The 20,506-nt window shown below is 36.0% G+C and overlaps 1 protein-coding gene and 1 pseudogene across 1 annotated transcript; both read right to left on the bottom strand.

Moving 5' to 3' along the window:
• Window positions 1–17,756: 17,756 nt before the first annotated feature.
• On the bottom strand, window positions 17,757–19,650 carry LOC148786622 (adenylate isopentenyltransferase 5, chloroplastic-like). The gene is made up of 2 exons (XM_088886198.1): window positions 19,475–19,650; window positions 17,757–18,078 (listed from the first exon to the last, which is right to left on the bottom strand). The coding sequence occupies exons 1-2, from the start codon at window positions 19,648–19,650 to the stop codon at window positions 17,757–17,759; spliced, it is 498 nt and encodes a 165-aa protein (XP_088742324.1).
• A 15-nt stretch (window positions 19,651–19,665) lies between these two features.
• On the bottom strand, window positions 19,666–20,097 carry LOC105179160 (adenylate isopentenyltransferase 5, chloroplastic pseudogene; annotated as a pseudogene).
• Between the last annotated feature and the right edge of the window lie 409 nt (window positions 20,098–20,506).

Here is a 20,506-nt window from a genome sequence, read left to right as displayed (position 1 = left end):
AAATCATTCCTTTCAGAATGCCACGACACTCTTTGGGCGGGACACCAGGGAAGGAGCGTACGTATGCCTTGGTGCAGAGGGCATACTATTGGCCACAGATGCGGGACGATGTCGAGACGTATGTCCGCATTTGCTTGATATGTCAGCACGACAAGGCAGACCATTAGAAGAAGGCCGGTTTGCTACAACCACTTCCCATCCCAAAGCGTCCATGGAGAGCGTCTCCATAGATTACATCTTTGGATTGCCTAAAGTCGGGGACTTAGGCTCTATTATCATCGTGGTAAATTGTTTGTCGAAATATGCTACTTTCATCACAACACCCAAACAAGTTATAGCGGAAAGGACGGCTCATCTCTTCTTCAAGCACATCGTCAAGTATTGGGGACTGCCAAAGGATATTGTCACTGATTGAGACTCCCGTTTCACTGACGTCTTCAGGACCGAGTTGTTCAAACTCCTCGGGTCCACATTTCCATGAGCTCGAGTTATCATCCACAGTCCGATGGTCAGACGGTACGCTATAATTCTATGTTGGAGGACTACCTTCGGCACTTTGTGCGAGGTACGCAGAAGGATTGGGTGAAGCTCCTGGATGTCGCTCAGTTGTGTTTCAATGCTCAAAATAGCTCTTCCACCAACAAAAGCGCTTTTGAAATCGTTACTGAGCAACAACCGCTCCTTCCTCACACTCTTGACAACCCACAAAGTGTGAGATCCCCCCTCTTGCTCGAAGTTTCTCCTAAGAGTGGAAGCATAATGTTAATATCGATAGAAGTTGCCTGGAGATAGCTCAGAAGCAAATGAAGAAGTATGCAGATCAGAATCGCCGCTTCATCGAGTTCAATGCGGGAGACCTGGTGCTGTGAAGGTCCCAGATCCGCGATTGTCAAAGTCATCAAGGGGGAGAGATCCTCAATTGATGCAGAAGTATGTTTGCCCTTTGCGTGTCGTTAGGCGTATTGGGACAGTGGCGTACAAGGTGGAGTTGCCGCTGTGGTGGAAGATCCACAATGTCTTCCATGTGAGCTAATAAAAGAAGTATTCAGTAGATAAGTAGGACGATACACACAATCAACCTAGCCGCCCCAGCTTGAATTGACGAAGACGAAGGAGAAGGTGGCTGAAGTAATCTTAAATCACCGAGTCACGAGTACAGGGAAGAGAGACCACACAGAGTACCTGGTGAAATGGAGGGGATGCAGCAGCGAGGAGAATACTTGGGAGCGAGTGACGAACCTAAAGGCGTTTCTACCTCTTGTGGAAGCGTACGATGCTTCCATAGCACCGGGGACGTTGCTATCTCAGGTGGGGGAGGATGTTAAGGGCCGCCCGCGTACTTACCCTTGACGTGCACTTTGGCCACTCAACCATTCTACGTGGCCGACCAATCAACCTTAACCAACAAACGATGGACATCCGCAGTCTTAGAGTCCTAGGAGTTGGTCTTTTACTGCTTTGTTATTCGCTTTCTGTTGTTTAGATTGCTCAGGGGGACGTTACACCTCCTGAGGTGCAATTTTCAGGTTTTCGATTATCTAGTGTAGACAATAGGATTTATTTTTTTAAGCCTATTATAGGGGGGGGGAATGAGTTCAAGAAGCTTGGTTTAGTGACGTGTTAGAGTCCCCCTCAAACGATCCCCTTGCTCTAGCATCATTGTTTATTGTATATGCACTTTTCAGCAATAATACAAGCTCCTTTCTGAAATTGCATGTGCAATTTACTGTTGTGTGATTTGTTCCTCCCTATTGTGATTCCTTTCGGCGCACTGCGTTAGTGTCGAGCGGAGGTGTGTGTGGAGATTGGCGGACGTAGTTAGCAGACTACTAGCAACACGTTGCGCTTTGCGCTTTGCGGAAGGCGTCTCGTGAGACAAGGGTAGCATTGAAGAGGGAGAAGATGACCTGTTTCGGAGTGAGGATGACTTTTAGAGTGAAAAGGGGTCTGCTAATGATGGAACAAGAGAGCCAAATAATGTTTTCAATCCTGTGGAACAATATGATCCTAACTTTGAATTAGGTATGAACTTTAGCACTGAATCTGAATTTAGAAATGCCATTCACAGTCATGCAATAAAATCAAGAAGGCATTTGAAAATTTCCAAGAATGATAAGAATAGAATGTATGCAATAAAATCAGTGGAGGATAAATACGGACAAAGTGACTGATGAATACACATTTCAGATAAGAGAATACAATTCCAATCACACTTGTGGAAGGGACTATCATGTTAAAAATTTAAAGTCAAAGTGGCTTGCAGAGAAGTACATTAAAAAATTCAGAAGTGATCGAAAAAGAAATCTCAAGGGTTTTAGGGTTGATTTCATTCAGGATTTAAGAGTCAACGTATCACGAGATCAAGCGTATAGAGCCAAAAGAAAGGCACTAAAATCAATAGAGGGTGCTCCTGAGGTACAGTATTCAATGATGCAAGATTATGAACATGAATTGCGGAAATCTAACCTAGGCTCCACAATGGTGGTAGGCGTAGATACTGATCAGAAATTCGATAAATTTTATGTGTGTTTTGGTGCCTTGAAAATTGGGTTTAATGGGGGGTGTAGATAGGTGGTAGGTGTTGATGGATGTCATTTAATGGTCCTTTTGGGGGTGTTCTGTTAATAGCAGTAGGCATTGATCAGAATAAAAATATTTATCCTGTTGCATATGCTGTTGTTGGAAAAGAAATGATGGTTACTTGGGTGTGGTTTTTAAGGCTTCTGAAATCTGATTTGGGGGTGGTTAGATATGATCAGTGGTGTTTCATTTTTGATAAGCAAAGGGGGTTAGTTCAAGCATTTGAGGAAGTGTTTCCTGCTTTAGATCATAGGTTTTGTGTAAGACATCTACATTCTAACTTGAAGAATGCAGACTTCAGGGGTTTGGTTTTTAGAAACTATTTGTGGAAGGCTGCAAGGGCTACTACCCTTAATAAATTCATATTTTGTATGAAACAAATGTCAATACTTGATAAAACTGCTGCAGAATGGTTCGATGATAAACCCCCTACACAATGGAGTAGATCACACTTCAAAACTGATATTAAGTGTGATGTTTTATTGAATAATTGTTGTGAACTATTTAACTCAAACATTTTGGAGGCTAGAGAGAAACTTATTGTCACTATGCTTGAATGGATCAGAGAATATTTAATGAGAAGATTGCAAGAGAACAGGGATAGGGCAGAACTGAAATGGACGGGTGTTTCTATGTCCTAGGATTCTGAAAATTGTTGAGAAATTATGTTGAAAAGTCCACAGATTGCATTCCCATAAATGCTGATTCATCTCATTATCAATTAAACTGTTTTGATAGTTCACAAAATTGAGTTTATTTGGACAAGAGAAGCTGTTCTTGCAGGAAATGAGATTTGAATGGCATCCCATGTAAACATGCTTGTAGTGCCATATTCTGTAAAGGTGATGATCCGATTAAGTATGTCAATGAGTGCTATAGTGTGCCATCTTATAAGAATGTTTATAAGACTGCAATTATGCCTATGGTTGGTAGAGAACTGTGGACTGCTACACAATTCATCCCTCATTTGCCACCAAACTTTGGTAGGGGGGCTGGTAGGCCTCCAAAATCTAGAAGGAGGGAACCTGATGAGATAGTGTCAAAGCAAAAGAAAAATGTTAAAGGGAAACCGCAGAATAGGTTGAAAAGAGTTCATAAGACTGTCAAGGAGACTGCATGTATTCCAGTAACCTTTCAAGGGAGACTGCAAAGAGAAACACAATACCCGAAGTGTACTGCTGCATTCCAGTGTCCTTTGCAACAAGACTGCATGTATTGGCTTAACTGTTGCATTCCATAGCATATGTTTGGTCTAGAAATCCAAGGTACAACAATCTTCCCAGCAGCCTTCTATATGGACCTTGATTTGTCAATTTTTTTCCTTCAACTGAATTCAACTTTATACCTGCTGGCAGTGGAGTGCTTGTTGGTTTTGCTTGATTTAATCACAGGTCTGATATGATGTCCCTAATGTATTTATTTTGGGATATGACAATTCATGATTCAGACCTGCAAATCTCCAAACCAAGAAAAATCTGGCCCTTCCCATATCCTTCATGGTGAATAGGCTATGTAAGTGAGCTTTTATTTCTGTTATTATACTTTGACATGGTCCAGTGAGCAATACATCATCTACATAGACTAGGAGGCAAATAATCCCTTTCCAGTGGTTTTTGTAAAGAGACAGTAACCAAATTTGGACTGACTGAAGCCATACCTCTCTAATTGTGATGTGAATTCTTGGTTCCATTGTCTAGATGCCTGTTTAAGGCCATTCAATGATCTTTTCAATCTACAAACATGATTCTTAGGGGCAGAATACCCTTTAGGGGATTCATATAAATTTCTTCATCTAAGGAACCATGTAAAAAGGCATTATTAATATCTAACTGATGCAAGTGCCAATGTTGTTTTGCAGCCAAAGTTAATAGGATTCTGATGGTTACAACTTTCGTAACAGGTGAGAAACTATCTATATAGTCTATCCCTACAATTCGATTGTATCCTTTGACTACAAGTCTAGCCTTATATCTATCTATAGCACCATTTGGTTTTGTTTCAACTTATACATCCAGTTACATCCTATCACTCTTTTTTTGTTTGGTAATGAGTGATTTCCATGTGTTTATTGGTTTCTAGTGCTTTCATCTCATTGTTCATAGCTTTTATCCATTCCTCATTTTCTACAGCATCTTCATAACATGTAGGTTCTTAGGGATTTTCAGTAGCAGCAACAAAACATTTATGAACTAAGGATGAATAAGTTATGCTAGGTAAGTCAGTGTTGAAAGAGCATACATAGTCATCTAATCTAGTTGGTCTGCAGGTTTGTCTAGTGGATCTTCTAGGGACTATGTTTTCATTATGTTCAGGGTCAGGAGGATTCATTATGTCATCTGCACCTTCTGTAGTTGGTTCTACATCATCATCCTCTTCAGAATCTAAATCTGTCACAGGTTTAGGAATAGTGCAAGTAACAAGGTTTGTCAGCTGATTTCCATAAGGAAATATGTTCTCTTCAAAAGTGACATCTCTAGAAACAGTTATATTTCTTTTGTTTATATCATAAACCTTATAACCTTTTTGGTTTGGGGCATATCCAACAAATACACATTTTGAGGCCCTAGCATCAAATTTAGATTTATGAGGGATATTATTAGTGGCAAAGCACAAACATCCAAAGGTTTTAAAGACATAATAATTGACAGGTTTTTTAAACAATATTTCGTAAGGGGTTTTCCAATTCAACACACTAGAAGGTATTCTATTTATTATGAAAGTAGAGGTTAAAACAGCCTCACTCCAGAACATCTTAGGGAAGTTGGCTTGAATCATTAATGATCTAGCCATTTGAAGTAAGTATTTATGTTTTTGTTCTACAACTCCATTTTGTTGTGGAGTATATGTTCATGTTGTTTGGTGTATGATGCCTTCATCTCTAAACAGTTTTTCTGCTTGTTCTCCTAGAAATTCTGTACCATTGTCACTCCTTATTACCTTAATCCTTTTATTGAATTGTGTTAGAACCATTTTATGAAAAAATTTCTTAGAAGTTCTGCAGTCTGTTATTTATGTTGCATCAAATAGGTCCATATACATCTACTTTTATCATCTACAACAGTCAACATAAACATGCATTTTGATATAGAAAATTCACTATAAGGACCCCATATGTCCACATGTAATAGATCAAAGCATTCACTTGAAATAGAAGAACTTAAAGGGAAAGGCAATCTTTGTTGCTTTGCTCGGGGGCAAATTTCACAATGAATAGATTGATCTTTATTCCTTTTAACCAATCCAGTATGTAACATAACATTCTATGAAAAATGCCCTATTCTTCTATGCCATAATTCTGGTGATATATGTGAGGAAATAAGGCCAAAGTCAGTACAGTTATGCAGTGTTTCTTGTACATGTTTGTTGTCAAAACTTTGTCTATTCAAGACATATAGTTTTCCTATTAAACATGCAACTGCAATGACATCTCTAGTCCTGTTGTCCTGCATGATACAGCAAGATTTCATGAATTTGAATTAAATGTGAGATGAATTACATAATTTACTCACAGATAGGAGGTTAAAATGCAAATCTGGCACATATAAAATATTTTCTAGTATTATGCCATCAATCAGTTTAATAGTACCTAAATATTTCACTTTGTGTTCAGTTCCATCAGCAAGATGGACATTCATATCAGAATTAACGTTCTTTTATCAGTGAATAATAGTTCATTGTTACACATATGACTGGTAGAGCCATTGTCCATAATCCAATTATCAAGTAGACTGGAGTTCAAACATAAAGAGTCACAAGATATACCTAAAAAATCATTGCATCCTATATTAGTTAGTGCCAAGGTTTGTGGCTTGAATCCACCAAGGAACTTGTTCATTTCTGTCTTCAGTACCTGAGCAATGACATTACTGTCAACAACATTATTAGCACTTTCATTAAGATCACTCACTGTAGCTGCCCTTGCATTGTTAGACATGGTTTTCTTCCTTTGTTGTAAGAGATTTTTATACCAATCTGGGTAACCATGGATTTCAATACAGACCTCCTTCAAATGCCCTTATTTACCACATTCTTTATAGATTTCATTTCTTTCATCCACTGTGGTTTTCTTATTCTGGAAAGGTTTTTGTGTCTCAAGTCTTTTGAATGCCTGCATAGCCACATTAGGAACGGTGTATTGTTGCCTGGAGTTGACTTCCTTTTGTTTCTCCACTCTGGGACCATGGCATAGGCCTTATTAATATCAGCATGGGGTTCCGTTGTTAGAATTTGTCGTCTGACATGATCATACACTTCATTGAATCCCATGAGGAATTGAATGAATTGATCATGAATCTTGATTTCTGCAGTTTCTTTGGCTGCTTCACATGTGCACTTAGGTGTTCGTGTGATAGACGCCAGTTCGTCCCAAAGCGTCTTCAATCTTGCAAAATATGTTAACACTGTCATAGATCCTTGAGAAGTGGAGGCCAATTCCTTTTTCAACTGATATTTTAGAGGACCATTACTTTGTCCAAATCTGTTTCCCAGCTCCACCCAAAGGTCTCTAGATGTATTGGTATACATGAAAGTTTCAACAACTTCATTTGAGATGGAATTTAGAATCCACGAAGACACAATGCAATCTATTCTAATCTATTGTTCAAGGTCTTTTGTATTTTCTTGTGGTTTCTGTCCATCCCCATTAATGTAGCTGATCTTTATTTTAGCTCTTAGAGCCATTTTGATGGATCTACTCCAAGAAAGAAAGTTCGAGCCATCGAGTAAGGTAGTGACAAGGCTCAAATCGAGGTTGTCTCCAGGTTGCAGCTTCAAGATCTCTGAGCCTAAGCCATATCTTGTTTCTTGTGCACAATTCTTGAATTTCAATAATCCATGAGGTTTTGGATTTCTTTATCAGATAAATCAAAGACCATCAAAGATGGATCTAATACCATGTAAAATTTCAAGCGGAAGCAAAGATAGAGTAGGAACTCATTTCGAGAGATAGCAAAATGAATCAGCGGTGAAAGTAAAGGAACTTAGCTCACAAAATTTCTGTAAAGGAATGCTCTGTCCTTTTTTGTTTTGAAGAACAGGAAAGTGCATATATATATACACGTTTATACTGTAACTGCCATAACCAACACTCTTCTTCTTTCTTCACTAAAGAAAGTCGTTAATGAATTACAGAAGCGCCAATGCGCTTCTCAGAGTAAACTGAGCTAAAGAAAGCGTAAAGAAAAATAAAAGTGCAATCTCCAGTCAAAGGCAAACGGGTGGGACTACAAGTGTGACTTCCTACAACGGCTAACTTCTTCATCAGAGTTTTCGCAACTAGGCTTCTATTGCAGATGTTGTCACCATGGTTTCTTTACAGTTTGTAATCTCATGATACTTGAGAAACTTGAAGAATCAGTTCTGATTGCACATGTTATGAATTAGGGAGTTTTGTGGACAGGTTGTTGTTGAAGAAATGTTGTAAATGGATGTTCATGTTTTTTCTGAAGACATGCTGTAAATTGTGGATAGGATGTTGTAAATTGTTGATGTTAGTATGAAATGAATGTTTCTCATTAAGATGTTGAAAATGGTGCAGAAATGAATGTTTTCATTTTCATTATACTGTTGAAAATTCCGTATATTGTTGAAAAGGGTGCAGAAATGGCTGAAAATGGTGCAGAAATGTTGCTAAAAATTCCTTATATTGTTGAAAAGGGTGAAAAAATGGCTGAAAATTTATTTTCATTTTTATTCTATTACTAAATTAATTAACAACTGCAATTTTAGGCTTTTTGTTTCATTCTTAAAATTCATTAACATAATTGTTTAACAACATAGCACATAATTCAAACAATCTTCAAATTTCAAGCGTTCAATTTCATTATCAAAACCACAAAATGCCATTACAATTCCTCCATCTTACGTTTACCCATATCTAACAACATAATGTAAGTCCCTACATATCCACCAACCTGAAATGATTCATCGAACGATTCATCCAAAGACCACCATCCGTTGCAAACTTTAAGCCAAAATATCTTCTTCTTGAGCAGTTTTGCTTCGGTTTCCATTACTTAAAGCTTGATATGCAAACTGGGTATGACACACAAAGCTCTAGCACACATAGGTGGGTCATCTTATGTAAAAATCGACACACTCCACTATGCAATTGAACAAAAAATAAGCCAACATCTACAAAACTTAAACTTAAAGTCCAATTTTTACCTTATAATTTGCGCAAGAATAAAAACCTTCTTCTGGGATTGTCATTGGTCCAAGAAGTTCTCAATGGAGCCCTAATAGCACAAAAGCAGTTTACCACAATGGTGGAGTAATTGCTCGACGAAAAAGAAGGCATTTTTTGCTGTTTTTCTTCACCTGCAACTTCATTTGCAGCAGCAAAAATGAAAGAGAGAGAGAGAGCTCTTACATATGGTGAAAATAGTGGGAAGAGGGGCTCTTTTTCCCGCCTAAAGCCACGTCATTCGCCACTACTTGTTTAAGTTGCGCACGTGGACATGGGAGCCCTAAGTCCCAAATCTCTCCGCCGCGTTTTTGGGCAATTTTGGTCAGAAGGACAAAAATTGCAAAAAATTCAATACTTACAGGACTAAAATTGCCAGTACTGTAGTTACAGTCCCAATTCTGCCACCCCCCCATACTTACGGGACCAATTTTGAAATTTTTTCTAATTCTAAAAACAAAGTTTTAATTGGTAACTACAACTAAATATTTCGTTGATGGGAGCATCATAAATGTATGTATACGAGGTTTATTAACTTAGATAAATGTTACAAGAATTAATCACACATCTTATTCCTCGTTCGTATTCAAGAATATAGTGATGATACATACGCTTCTATAGATATCATAAATGTTAACATGCAATCACAATCCGTGTTAGTCGTCTTATACTAATATATTCGTGTTACACATTTATTCATCAACCTCAAATGCAATCACGAATAATTTGATTTATTTTTCAACTTTATTCAAGAACTCCGGATACACATATATATCCACCTACACTCCCAGAGTATTTTTACTTATATTTTATTGATAAAGTTAATTATTTTAGTAATTTCAATTCTATTAATTTTATATTTTTAATAATTTTACTGTTGTAAAAACTAATTTTCATAATTTCTGTAGATAAAAAAATGACACCCCCTCATAAATTACAAGACAGAAACTGTATTTTTATACCTATAAACATAAGTAGGATTTAACATTTTAATGATCACACTAACAGCTCGAACACTAGTTTAATTGGTATAAGTAGAGATAATAAATTTTGTTAGTACATATGTAGAAGCATCATATGGAAGTAAGTATTAATTTAGTTTGAGTACAGATTTCATCCTTCATTGATCATACTCATATGGAAGTGAGTATTAATTTAGTTTGAGTAGGGATTACATCTTTTGTTGATCATACTAAATGTATCAGCAAGTTTTAACTAGTTGCAAATAGGATTATATATATTTCTTGTTGATCATGCTAATCACACGAACAGGAGTTATAATTAATATAAAAAGGATTACATATATATTTCGTTGATGAAAGCATTCAATATTAATGCTTTCATACTAACTGTACCGCCATGAATTTTAAGTCAATATATCAATAGGACTACATCATTTTGTTGATCATACTAATTGTTCATATGCACAAAGCTATATATATTTTGTTAGTAAAAGCATCACATAATGCTTGTACACTAATTGTACGGATATTGGTTTTAAACTGGATCAAAATAATAACATCTTTTGTAATTGCACGTACACGAGTTTTCACTTGACGATCATAATAAATAAATGAGACATGAATTTTTACTTTCCATAGATAGGATCGCAAAGGACTATATTATACTTTTTTTATACAAACATCATTAATATATTCACATTTATTATTAAGATAATTTGCAACTATTGTTGATCATATTAATTGTACTGACAAGAGCTGTAAATTAATATGAGTTGGATTATATTTCACAAAAATTCTAGAAACAAAGTTTTAATTTGTAACTAGGACTTAATATTTCATTGATGGGAGCACCATAAATGTACGTATATGACTTTTATTAACTTAGATAAATGTTAGAAGAATTAATCACACAACTTATTCCTCATTCATATTCAAGAATATAGCAATGATTAATACGCTTCTATAGGTATCATAAATGTTAACATGCGATCACAATTCGTGTTAGTCGTCTTATACTAATATATTCATATTATATATTTATTCATCATCCTCAAATGCAATCGCAAATAATTTGATCTAATTTTCAACTTTATTCAAGAACTCCGGATAAATATGTGTACATACATACACACCTACACACCCATACTATTTTTACTTATATTTTATTGATAACACTAATTATTTTAGTAATTTTAATTCTATACTTTTATAATTTTGATAATTTGGTCTTGTAAAAACTAATTTCATAATCCGTGTAGGATAAAAAATGACACACCCTCATAAATTACAAGGCAAAAACTGTATTTTTATCCTTATACACATATGTATGATTTAACATTTTAATGATCACACTAACTGCTCAAAGACGAGTTTAATTGGTATAAGTAGTGATAATAAATTTTGTTTGTACGTATTTAGATGCATCATATGGAAGTAAGTATTAATTTAGTTTGGGTATAGATTACATCCTTCGTTGATCGTACTCATATGGATGTGAGTATTAATTTAGTTTGAAACTTGAGGAATCAGTTCTGATTGAATATGTTATGAATTAGGGGATTTTGTGGACAGGTTGTTGTTGAAGAAATGTTGTAAATGGATGTTCATGTTTTTAGTGAAGACAGGCTGTAAATTGTGGATAGGATGTAGTAAATTGTTGATGTTAGTATGAAATGAATGTTGAAAATGGTGCAGAAATGAATATTTTCATTTTCATTATATTTATGAAAATTCCTGATATTGTTTAAATGGGTGCAGAAATATTGCTGAAGATTCCTTATATTGTTGAAAATGATGCAGAAATAACCAAAAATTCATTTTCGTTTTTATTCCATTACTGAATTAATTAATTCACAAAAGCATCAAATTTTAGGATTCCAATTTCATTATCAAAACCACAATATGCCATTATAATTCCTCCATCTTATGTTTACCCATATCTAACAACATAATGTAAGTCCCTACAAATCTAGCAACCTGGAACGATTCGTCCAAAGACCACCATCCGTTGACCCATCCAAAACCGATCAACACAAGCCATGATGTCACCAAGCAAACTTTAAGCCAAAATATCTTCTTCTTCAGTAGTTTTGCTTCGGTTTGCATTGCTTGAAGCTTGCGATGCAAATTGGGTATGACACACAAAGCTGTAGCACACATAGGTGGGTCATCCCATGTAAAAAATGGACATCCTACACTCTGCAATTGAACAAAAAATAAGCCAACATCTATAGGACTTAAACTTAAACTTCAATCCTTACCTTATAATTTGCGCAAGAATAAAACCTTCTACCGAGATTGTCATTGGACCAAGAGGTTCTCAATGGAGCCCTAATGCCACAAAATCAGTTTACCACAATGGTGGAGTAATTGCGCGACGATAAAGAAGACATTTTCACTATTTTTCTTTACCTGTAACTTCATTTGCAGCAGAAAAAATGAAAGAGAGAGAGAGCTCTTACATACGGTGAAAAAAGTGGGAAGAAAGGCTCTTTTTCCCGCCTAAAGCCACGTAATTAGCCACATCATTCGCCACGTAAGCTCCTACGTGTTTAAGTTGCGCACGTGAACGTCGGAACCCTAAGCCCCAAATCTCTCCACCGCCTTTTCACCAAAATTGCTAAAAAATTAGTACTTAAAGGACTAAAATGGCCAGTCCTGTAGTTACAATCCCAATTCTGCCAGCCCCCCATACTTACGGGACCAATATTTCAATTTTGCCTGATTTTAAAAACAAAGTTTTAATTGGTAACTAGGACTAAATATTTCATTGATGGAAACACCATATATTACGTATATGAGTTTTATTAACTTTGATAAATTCTACAAGAATTAATCACACAACTAATGCCTTGTTCATATTCAAGAATATAGCATTATTAATATGCTTCTATACATATCGTAAATGTTAACATGCAATCTCAATTCGTGTTAGTCATCTTATACTAATATATTCGTATTACACATTTATTCATCAATCTCAAATGCAATCGCAAACAATTTGATTTTATTTTCAACTTTATTCAAGAACTCCGGATATATATATATATGTACATATATACACACCTAAACACCCATAGTATTTTCACTTATATTTTATTGATAACATTAATTATTTTTAGTAATTTTAATTGTATAATTTTATAATTTTGATAATTTTAGTCTTGTAAAATTTAATTTTCATAATTTGTGTAGGATAAAAAATGACACCCCCTTATAAATAACAAGACTGAAACTTTATTTTTTCCTATAGACATAAGTAGGATTGAACATTTTAATGATCACACTAACAGCTCAAACACGAGTTTAATTGGTATAAGTAGAGATAATAAATTTTGTTTGTACATATGTAGAAGTATCAAATGGAAGTAAGTATTAATTTAGTTTGAGTACGGATTACATCCATCGTTGACTATACTCTATAAAAACATAAAATATATAAAGAATACATCTTTTTTTACATACTTGTTAGATATATGAATAGATATTTTATATTTCAAATTAGGAATTATATGTAAAAGTTCTTGAAAATTATTAATACTTGACATAGGTAGTTTAAAATGGCAATAGTTGGTAATTAGTAAGTGGGTGGACTAGGGTTTAATCAATTTTGTAGCAAATATTTGAAAGTTTGTTTATTTGTTGCCATATCACCTTGCCATCTCACAAGAAATGCCCAATATTACTATCAAGTCATTTCTTGTGACACATAGGATTAAAAAACTTCAAACTATATCCAACGTGGATGTCATGTCATGTTTTTGGAAAAAAAATTGAAATTTTGGACAAATTTATTGGGAAGTATATTAAGTTAGATCCAAGCCCATGTGTCATTGCACGCAATCGTCATGGGACTTTAATAGAAATAAATGTACCGACATTCATTAATAACTTAAAAATACATGTATTTTCCAAATATGTTCTAATGATATCTCGAACATACAATGTGAAACAGAGATTACAGGCATAATTATTATTAATTCAAATGAAATGATGCGGGTTTTTGGTAAGATGATCGCGAAGAATCTCACTATGTAGTCCTTGGTGAGCTTTGGGATTCAACTCTCGTGATATCACATTCCTTTGTTTCACATGGGATTCACGAACATATATGTTATAAATGAAGAGTAGCAATTATTCCAAACTGAGAGTTTTGAAACCCCGAAGCTCACCAAGAATCTTCCGATCCACTAGTTGTTTGTATTAGCTACTGCAATGGAATTGGATGGAGTACCGACAGTCGGTTTCGGATCTATGTTTTCTTTGCAAATGAAATGAGCTACAATGTTCGTACTAGGCTCCAGCACCAATTTCTCCCATGCTTCATTGGCATCTCCACCACGTCGAAGGAATACTTCTGTGGCATTCAACCAATGGATCTGGCACCCGAATTCCTCCCTCATCCTCAAAATCTTTTCAACTTGAACGGAAAGCTAATTTGCAAGTGTTCATCTTAATTTCATCAATAGCTGCCTTAAGAAGCTTATCCCTAGTTTCACCATCGACAAGACCCTCACTACTGAAGAACTCATCCATCTCGGGGACCCCAATGGCACGCCTAATGCCATAATCATAATCACGATTTTTTGGGTCAAAAAATGCCTTACCCTCCTCCACCAACCCGCTATCCACCATCTGATCAACCCTTTTAGCCACGTACGGAAGCAAGATCGGGATCGCCAGTTCCATCCAGAGAAACCAACACTCGTACTTGGAGGAAAACCCAGTGTCGTCATTGACAAGTGCCTGTATGAAGGAATTGGACCCTTCAGCAATGATTGGTAATGGATTCTTTTGTACGATGGCATCAGCAGCCAGCAATGCATGCTGCACAGTGAAATCCACCTCAGGATCAATGATTCCGAGCAAATGGTGTGGCACGCCGCGGCATTCCTCATTGCTCACGTTATTGGTTACTATGTTTAGGCCCTTGTACACCTGAATATTGTCCGAGTTGATGACCTCTGCCCTGAAATGGGTGGCCCTTCAGGGGTTTGGCATTTAAATACTGTTTGTGGAAGGCTGCAATTGCTACTACCCATAATGAATTTAGATTGTATATGAAACAAATGTCAGTACTTGATAAAAACTGCTATAGAATGGTTTGATGATAAACCCCCAACACAGTGGAGTAGATCACACTTCAAAACTGATATTAGATGTGATGTTTTATTGAATAATTTTTGTGAAACATTTAACTCGAACATTTTGGAGGCTAGGGAAAAGCTTATTGTCACTATGCTTGAATGGATCAGAGAGTATTTAATGAGCAGACTGTAGGAGAACAGCGATAGGGCAAAATTGAAGTTGATAGGTGTTATATGTCCTAGGATTCTGAAAATTGTAGAGAAAAATATTGAAAAGTCCACAGATTGGATTCCCATAAAGGCTGATTCATCTCATCATCAATTAAACTGTTTTGATGGTTCACAACATTGAGTTGATTTGGACAAGAGAAGTTGTTCTTCTAGGAAATGGGATTTGAATGGCATCCCATGTAAACATGCTTGTAGTGCCATATTGTGTAAAGATGATGATCCTATTCAGTATGTGAATAAATGCTATAGTATGGCATCTTATAATAACGTTTATAAGACTGTAATTATGCTTATGGTTGGTAGAGAATTGTGGACTGCTACACAATTCATCCATCATTTGCCACCAAAAGTTTTTAAAGGGGCTGGTAGGCCTCCAAAATCTAGAAAGAGTAAACCTGATGAGATAGTGTTAAAGTAGAAGAAAAATGGTAAGGGAAAACCGCAGAAAAGAGTGCAGAAAACTGTCAAGTGCAGCAAATGCGGTAAGGAGAAACACAATGCCCGAAAATTTTCATTGAAGAACCTGGACGAAGATACACAAGTCACTGATGCATTTAGTCAAGAAAAAGAGGCTCATGTAAGCAAGAAAAGAAGGGCAAGACTGAATATATAAATCTGATTTGTGTGTGTTGATTTCATACTTATCTAAATCTGATTTTGTTGCAGGTTGAAAAGGAAGCAGGTGAAGAGGACATTTTGACTAAAAATGTTGCATTTCAGGGAGACAACTCTATTGTAAGAAACATCAGTATCCATTCCATTTTAAGTTGCCATTCATTATTACTAAATAACTTTTTTCCAGGGTTGGAAGAACAAATTTCAACTGACGAGATGACTAAATCTGATGCATTTTAGTAGAACAAGTCTGTGGTAAGAAAACTTCAGCACCCATACATTCCATTTTAATTATACATCATCTAATACTTGATATGGACTATTTTTTCAAGGAATGAAGTAACAAGAGCTTTCAAGTATTGTAGTCCATCATACAGGCCAACAAACTGCAGCTTCAGTAAGTAATTCTCAAATAATTTCAAGAATTTTATTTATCATTCACTTATTCAGTTTATTTCATTCTCCTTATAGGTAATACCCAAACCATTCAAGCCACCCAGGTATAAACAAAAAATTGCACACAAACAACCATGGAAGTCATCATACAAGTCTTCCACATCCCACCAACAAGATGCAGCTCAAAGCTCTAGGCTACCTCCACCAACTCAACCAAGTCATATGCAGCCACCATTCCCAAAAGTTAATATTAGAGCTTCACCACGATGGACAGTGAGACAGGAGATATTTCCAAAACAGGCTTTACAACCAGAGACCAAATCTCTTCTGTCAATATGTACATTTTTTAAGAAGGATGAAAAGAAGTATATTACATTATCACGATTGAACAATGTGTTATCACAATCGAAGGACAATGGAGACAAAGGCAAGAAGAAAGATGGGAGGAATTCACCTTTTGTTTAAGTTTTTTATTTTGATTGAAACATTTTTTGTTTGTTATCTCAAGATACTTGAGAAACTTGAGGAATAAGCTATGATTGCATATGTTATGAGTTAGGGAGTTATGTGGATAGGTTGTTGTTGAAGAAATATTGTAACTGGATGTTCATGTTTTTGGTGAAGACAGGCTGTAAATTGTGGACAGGATGTTGTAAATTGTTGATATTAGTATGAAATGAATGTTCCTTATTAACATGTTGAAAATGGTGCAGAAATGAATGTTTTCATTTTCATTATAATGCAAAAAATTCCTTATATTGTTGAAAAAGGTGCAGAAATGGCTGAAAAGGATGCACAAATGTTGTTGAAAATTCCTTATATTGTTGAAAAGGGTGCAGAAACGGCTGAAAATTTATTTTCATTTTTATTCTATTACTAAATTAATTAACAACTGGAATTTTAAGCTTGCAGTTTCATTCTTAAAATTTATTACCAGAATTCTTTATCAACATAACACAAAATTCACAAAAGCGTCAAATTTGAGGCTTTCAATTTCATTATCAAAACCACAAAATGCCATTACAATTCCTCCTTATGTTTACTCATATCTAACAACGTAATGTAAGTTCCTACAAATCTAGCAGTCTAGAACAATTCATCGAACGATTCATCCAAAGACCACCATCCATTTACCTATCCAAAAACCGACTAACACAAACCATGATGCCACCAAGAATCTTCCGATCCATTAGTTGTTTGTAGTAGCTACTTCAATGGCATTGGATGGAGTACCGACAGTTGGTTTCGGATCTATGTTTTCTTTGCAAATGAAACGAGCCACAATGTTCATACGAGGCTCCAGCACCAATTTGTCCCATGCTTCATTGGCATGTCCACCACGTCGAAGGAATACCTTTGTGTCATTTAATCGATGGATCTGCCACTCGAATTCCTCCGTTATCCTCAAAATCTTTTCAACTTGACGGCAAGCTAATTTGCAAGTGTTCGTCTTAGTTTCATAAATAGCTGCCTTAAGAAGCTTAACCCTAGTTTCACCATCGACAAGACCCTCGCTCCCAAAGAACACCTCCATCTCGGGACCCCAATGGCATGCCTAATCCCATAATCATAGTCACGAATTTTTGGGTCAAAAAATGCCTTACCCTCCTCCACCAACCCGCTATCCACCATCTGATCAACCCTTTTCGACACGTATGAATGAAAAATCAGGATCACCACGTCCATCCAGAGAAAGCAACATTAGATATTGGAGCGAAACTCAGTGTCGTCATTGACAAGTGCCTGTAAGAAGGAATTGGACCCTCCAGCAATGATTGCCAGCCGATTCTTTTGTACGGTGGCATCAATAGCCAAAAGTGCATGATGCACAGAATCATGTACAGTGAAATCCATGTCGGGATCAATGATCCAAAGCAAATGGTGTGGCACGCCACGACATTCTTCAATGCTAACCTTATTGGTTACTATGTATAGGCCCTTGTACAACTGAATTTTGTCCGAGTTGATGACCTCTGTCCCAAAAAGGGTGGCTAGTCTATCGCCAAGCTTGATTTGCCTGTTCCTGTGGCACCCAATACCACCACCACCTTATCCTTCCCTTGGTGCTTGTTCATCATGCCCCCAAGTGAAAAGTTTGTCATGTTGGATTGTCTTGGCTTCCAGGAGGAGATCGACATTCTAATTGGTAATTACTTTTACTTTTTTTTAACACCTGTCAATTTCATTACACAAACAAAACAAAAGAAAAAGGCCATGTGTTAGAATTCTCTCCAACAAAATAAACAAAACATTGACCAACTACAATCTACAATTTTAGAATATCTATCTATCATAGAGAGACAAGCCCTTTTCAATTCTTGGATTAATTTCTCTTCTTCAAAAGGATTTGTTTCAAGAAAAACTTCAAACATTTGTGGGCTCTTGAGAGAATTACGAACAATTTTCATTGATGTGAAAGAAATCACCTAGACAATTGTTTTAAACATGAAGAAACATAGGATGTGTAGGGGGTATTTATACATACATACTTACACACTATGTGGAACAAATCAAGCCATTCATAGTAATAACTTCACCCCTAACCCTATCCACTTACTATATAACAATTCAAATAAATCATGAGCAAAGCTCTTTTCAAATTACTGTATTTTTTACTGTATTTATAAAATAGGAAAAGAATCATTAATTATTACGAAGCTGTTGTCAAAAGATAATACAAATACTAATCATAATTAAGATGTCAAAATCTACACCGTGCAGGTACCATAAGAGATGCAATAAATCCATCGGTAATTATTTTTTCTAAAAAAATTATTCTTGGGATGGATAGTAAGTAATTTTACTATATCGAATGAGAAAAATATTATGAGAAATTAAAATATAATGACGAAGTACTTAGTGATTATCCATATCTTACGTAGGATTTGCTTTTGAGTAAAATCGAGTGAGTTTAAGTATTCTCATTAATTCGTCAACCTACTAATATGGAAAAAACATATATTATAATGACAAAATCTATATTAATTGAACGTTAATAAATCTGGTCTATAGATTTTATCTCTTCTTTCGATTTACTGAAATTTAAATGGAGCAAATTCTAAATGTTAATTATACTATTCTTGTAATTGTTACTATATGCAATTGATTCATGTATTTGGACATTTTGTGGTCCATGATTAATATGAAAGTAATTAAGTTGCAGTATCCATCCGTTGATGATACTGATTGCATCCATTTATTTTATTTCATTTTTTTTAGTTTTATAATAACGCTATTTCATTGGCATCTACACCACGTCGAAGGAATACATTTGTGGCGTTCAATCGATGGATTTGCCACCCGAATTCCTCCCTCATCCTCAAAATCTTTTCAACTTGACGATAAGCTAATTTGCAAGTGCGCATCTTAATTTCCTCAATAGGTGTCTTAAGAAGCTTAGCCCTAGTTTCACCGTCGACAAGACCCTGAAGAACTCATCCATCTCGGGAACCCCAATGGCACGCCTAATCCCATAATCATAGCCATAATTTTTTGGGTCAAAAAATGCCTTACCCTCCTCCACAAACCCGGTATCCACCATCCGATCAACCCTTTTCGACACGTACGAATGCAAGACCAGGATCGCCACGTCCATCAAGAGAAAGCAACACTAGTACTTGAAGGGAAACTCAGTGTAGTCACTGACAAGTGCCTGTATGAAGGAATTAGACCCTCTAGCAATGATTGGCAAGCGATTCTTTTGTACGATGGCATCAACAACCACCAATGAATGATGCACAAAATCATGTACAGTGAAATCCACCTTAGGATCAATGATTCCGAGCAAATGGTGTGGCACACCGCGGCATTCCTCATTGAGCACCTTATTGGTTACAATGTCTAGGCCCTTGTAGACCTAAATTTTGATCGAGTTTATGACCTCTGTCCCGAGACGGGTGGCTAGGTCTATCGCCAGGCGAGATTTGCCTGTGCCAGTGGCACCCAATACCACCACCACCTTATCCTTCCCTTGGTGCTTGTTCATCCCAACTGAAAAGTTCGTCATGCTGGATTGTGCTGGCTTCCAGGAGGAGATCGACATTTTAATTGGTAATTACTTTTACTTTTTTTAACACCAGTCAATTTCCTCACACAAATAAAAAAAAGAAAAAGGCCACATGTTAGAATTCTCTCAAAGAAAACAAGCAAAACATGTACCAAATACAATCTATAATTTTAGAATATCTATCTGTCATAGAGAGACCCTTTTTAATTCTTGGATTAATTTCTCTTCTTCAAAAGGATTTGTTTCTAGAAAAACTTCAAACATTTGTGGGCTCTAGAGAGAATCACGAAAAAGTTTCATTGATGTCAAAGAAATTACCTAGACAATTGTTTGAAACATGAAGAAATATAGGATGTGTAGGGGAGTATTTATACATACATACTTACACACAATGTGGAACAAATTAAGCCATGCATAGTAATAACTTCACCCCTAACCCTATCCA

The sequence above is a fragment of the Sesamum indicum genome, linkage group LG10, assembly GCF_026168435.1.
Source record: "Sesamum indicum cultivar Baizhima isolate 11 linkage group LG10, ASM2616843v1, whole genome shotgun sequence".
In the NCBI taxonomy this organism is placed as follows: domain Eukaryota; kingdom Viridiplantae; phylum Streptophyta; class Magnoliopsida; order Lamiales; family Pedaliaceae; genus Sesamum; species Sesamum indicum.
The sequence above is the reverse complement of the archived record's forward strand: the minus strand, read 5'-3'. Positions and strand labels throughout refer to the sequence as shown.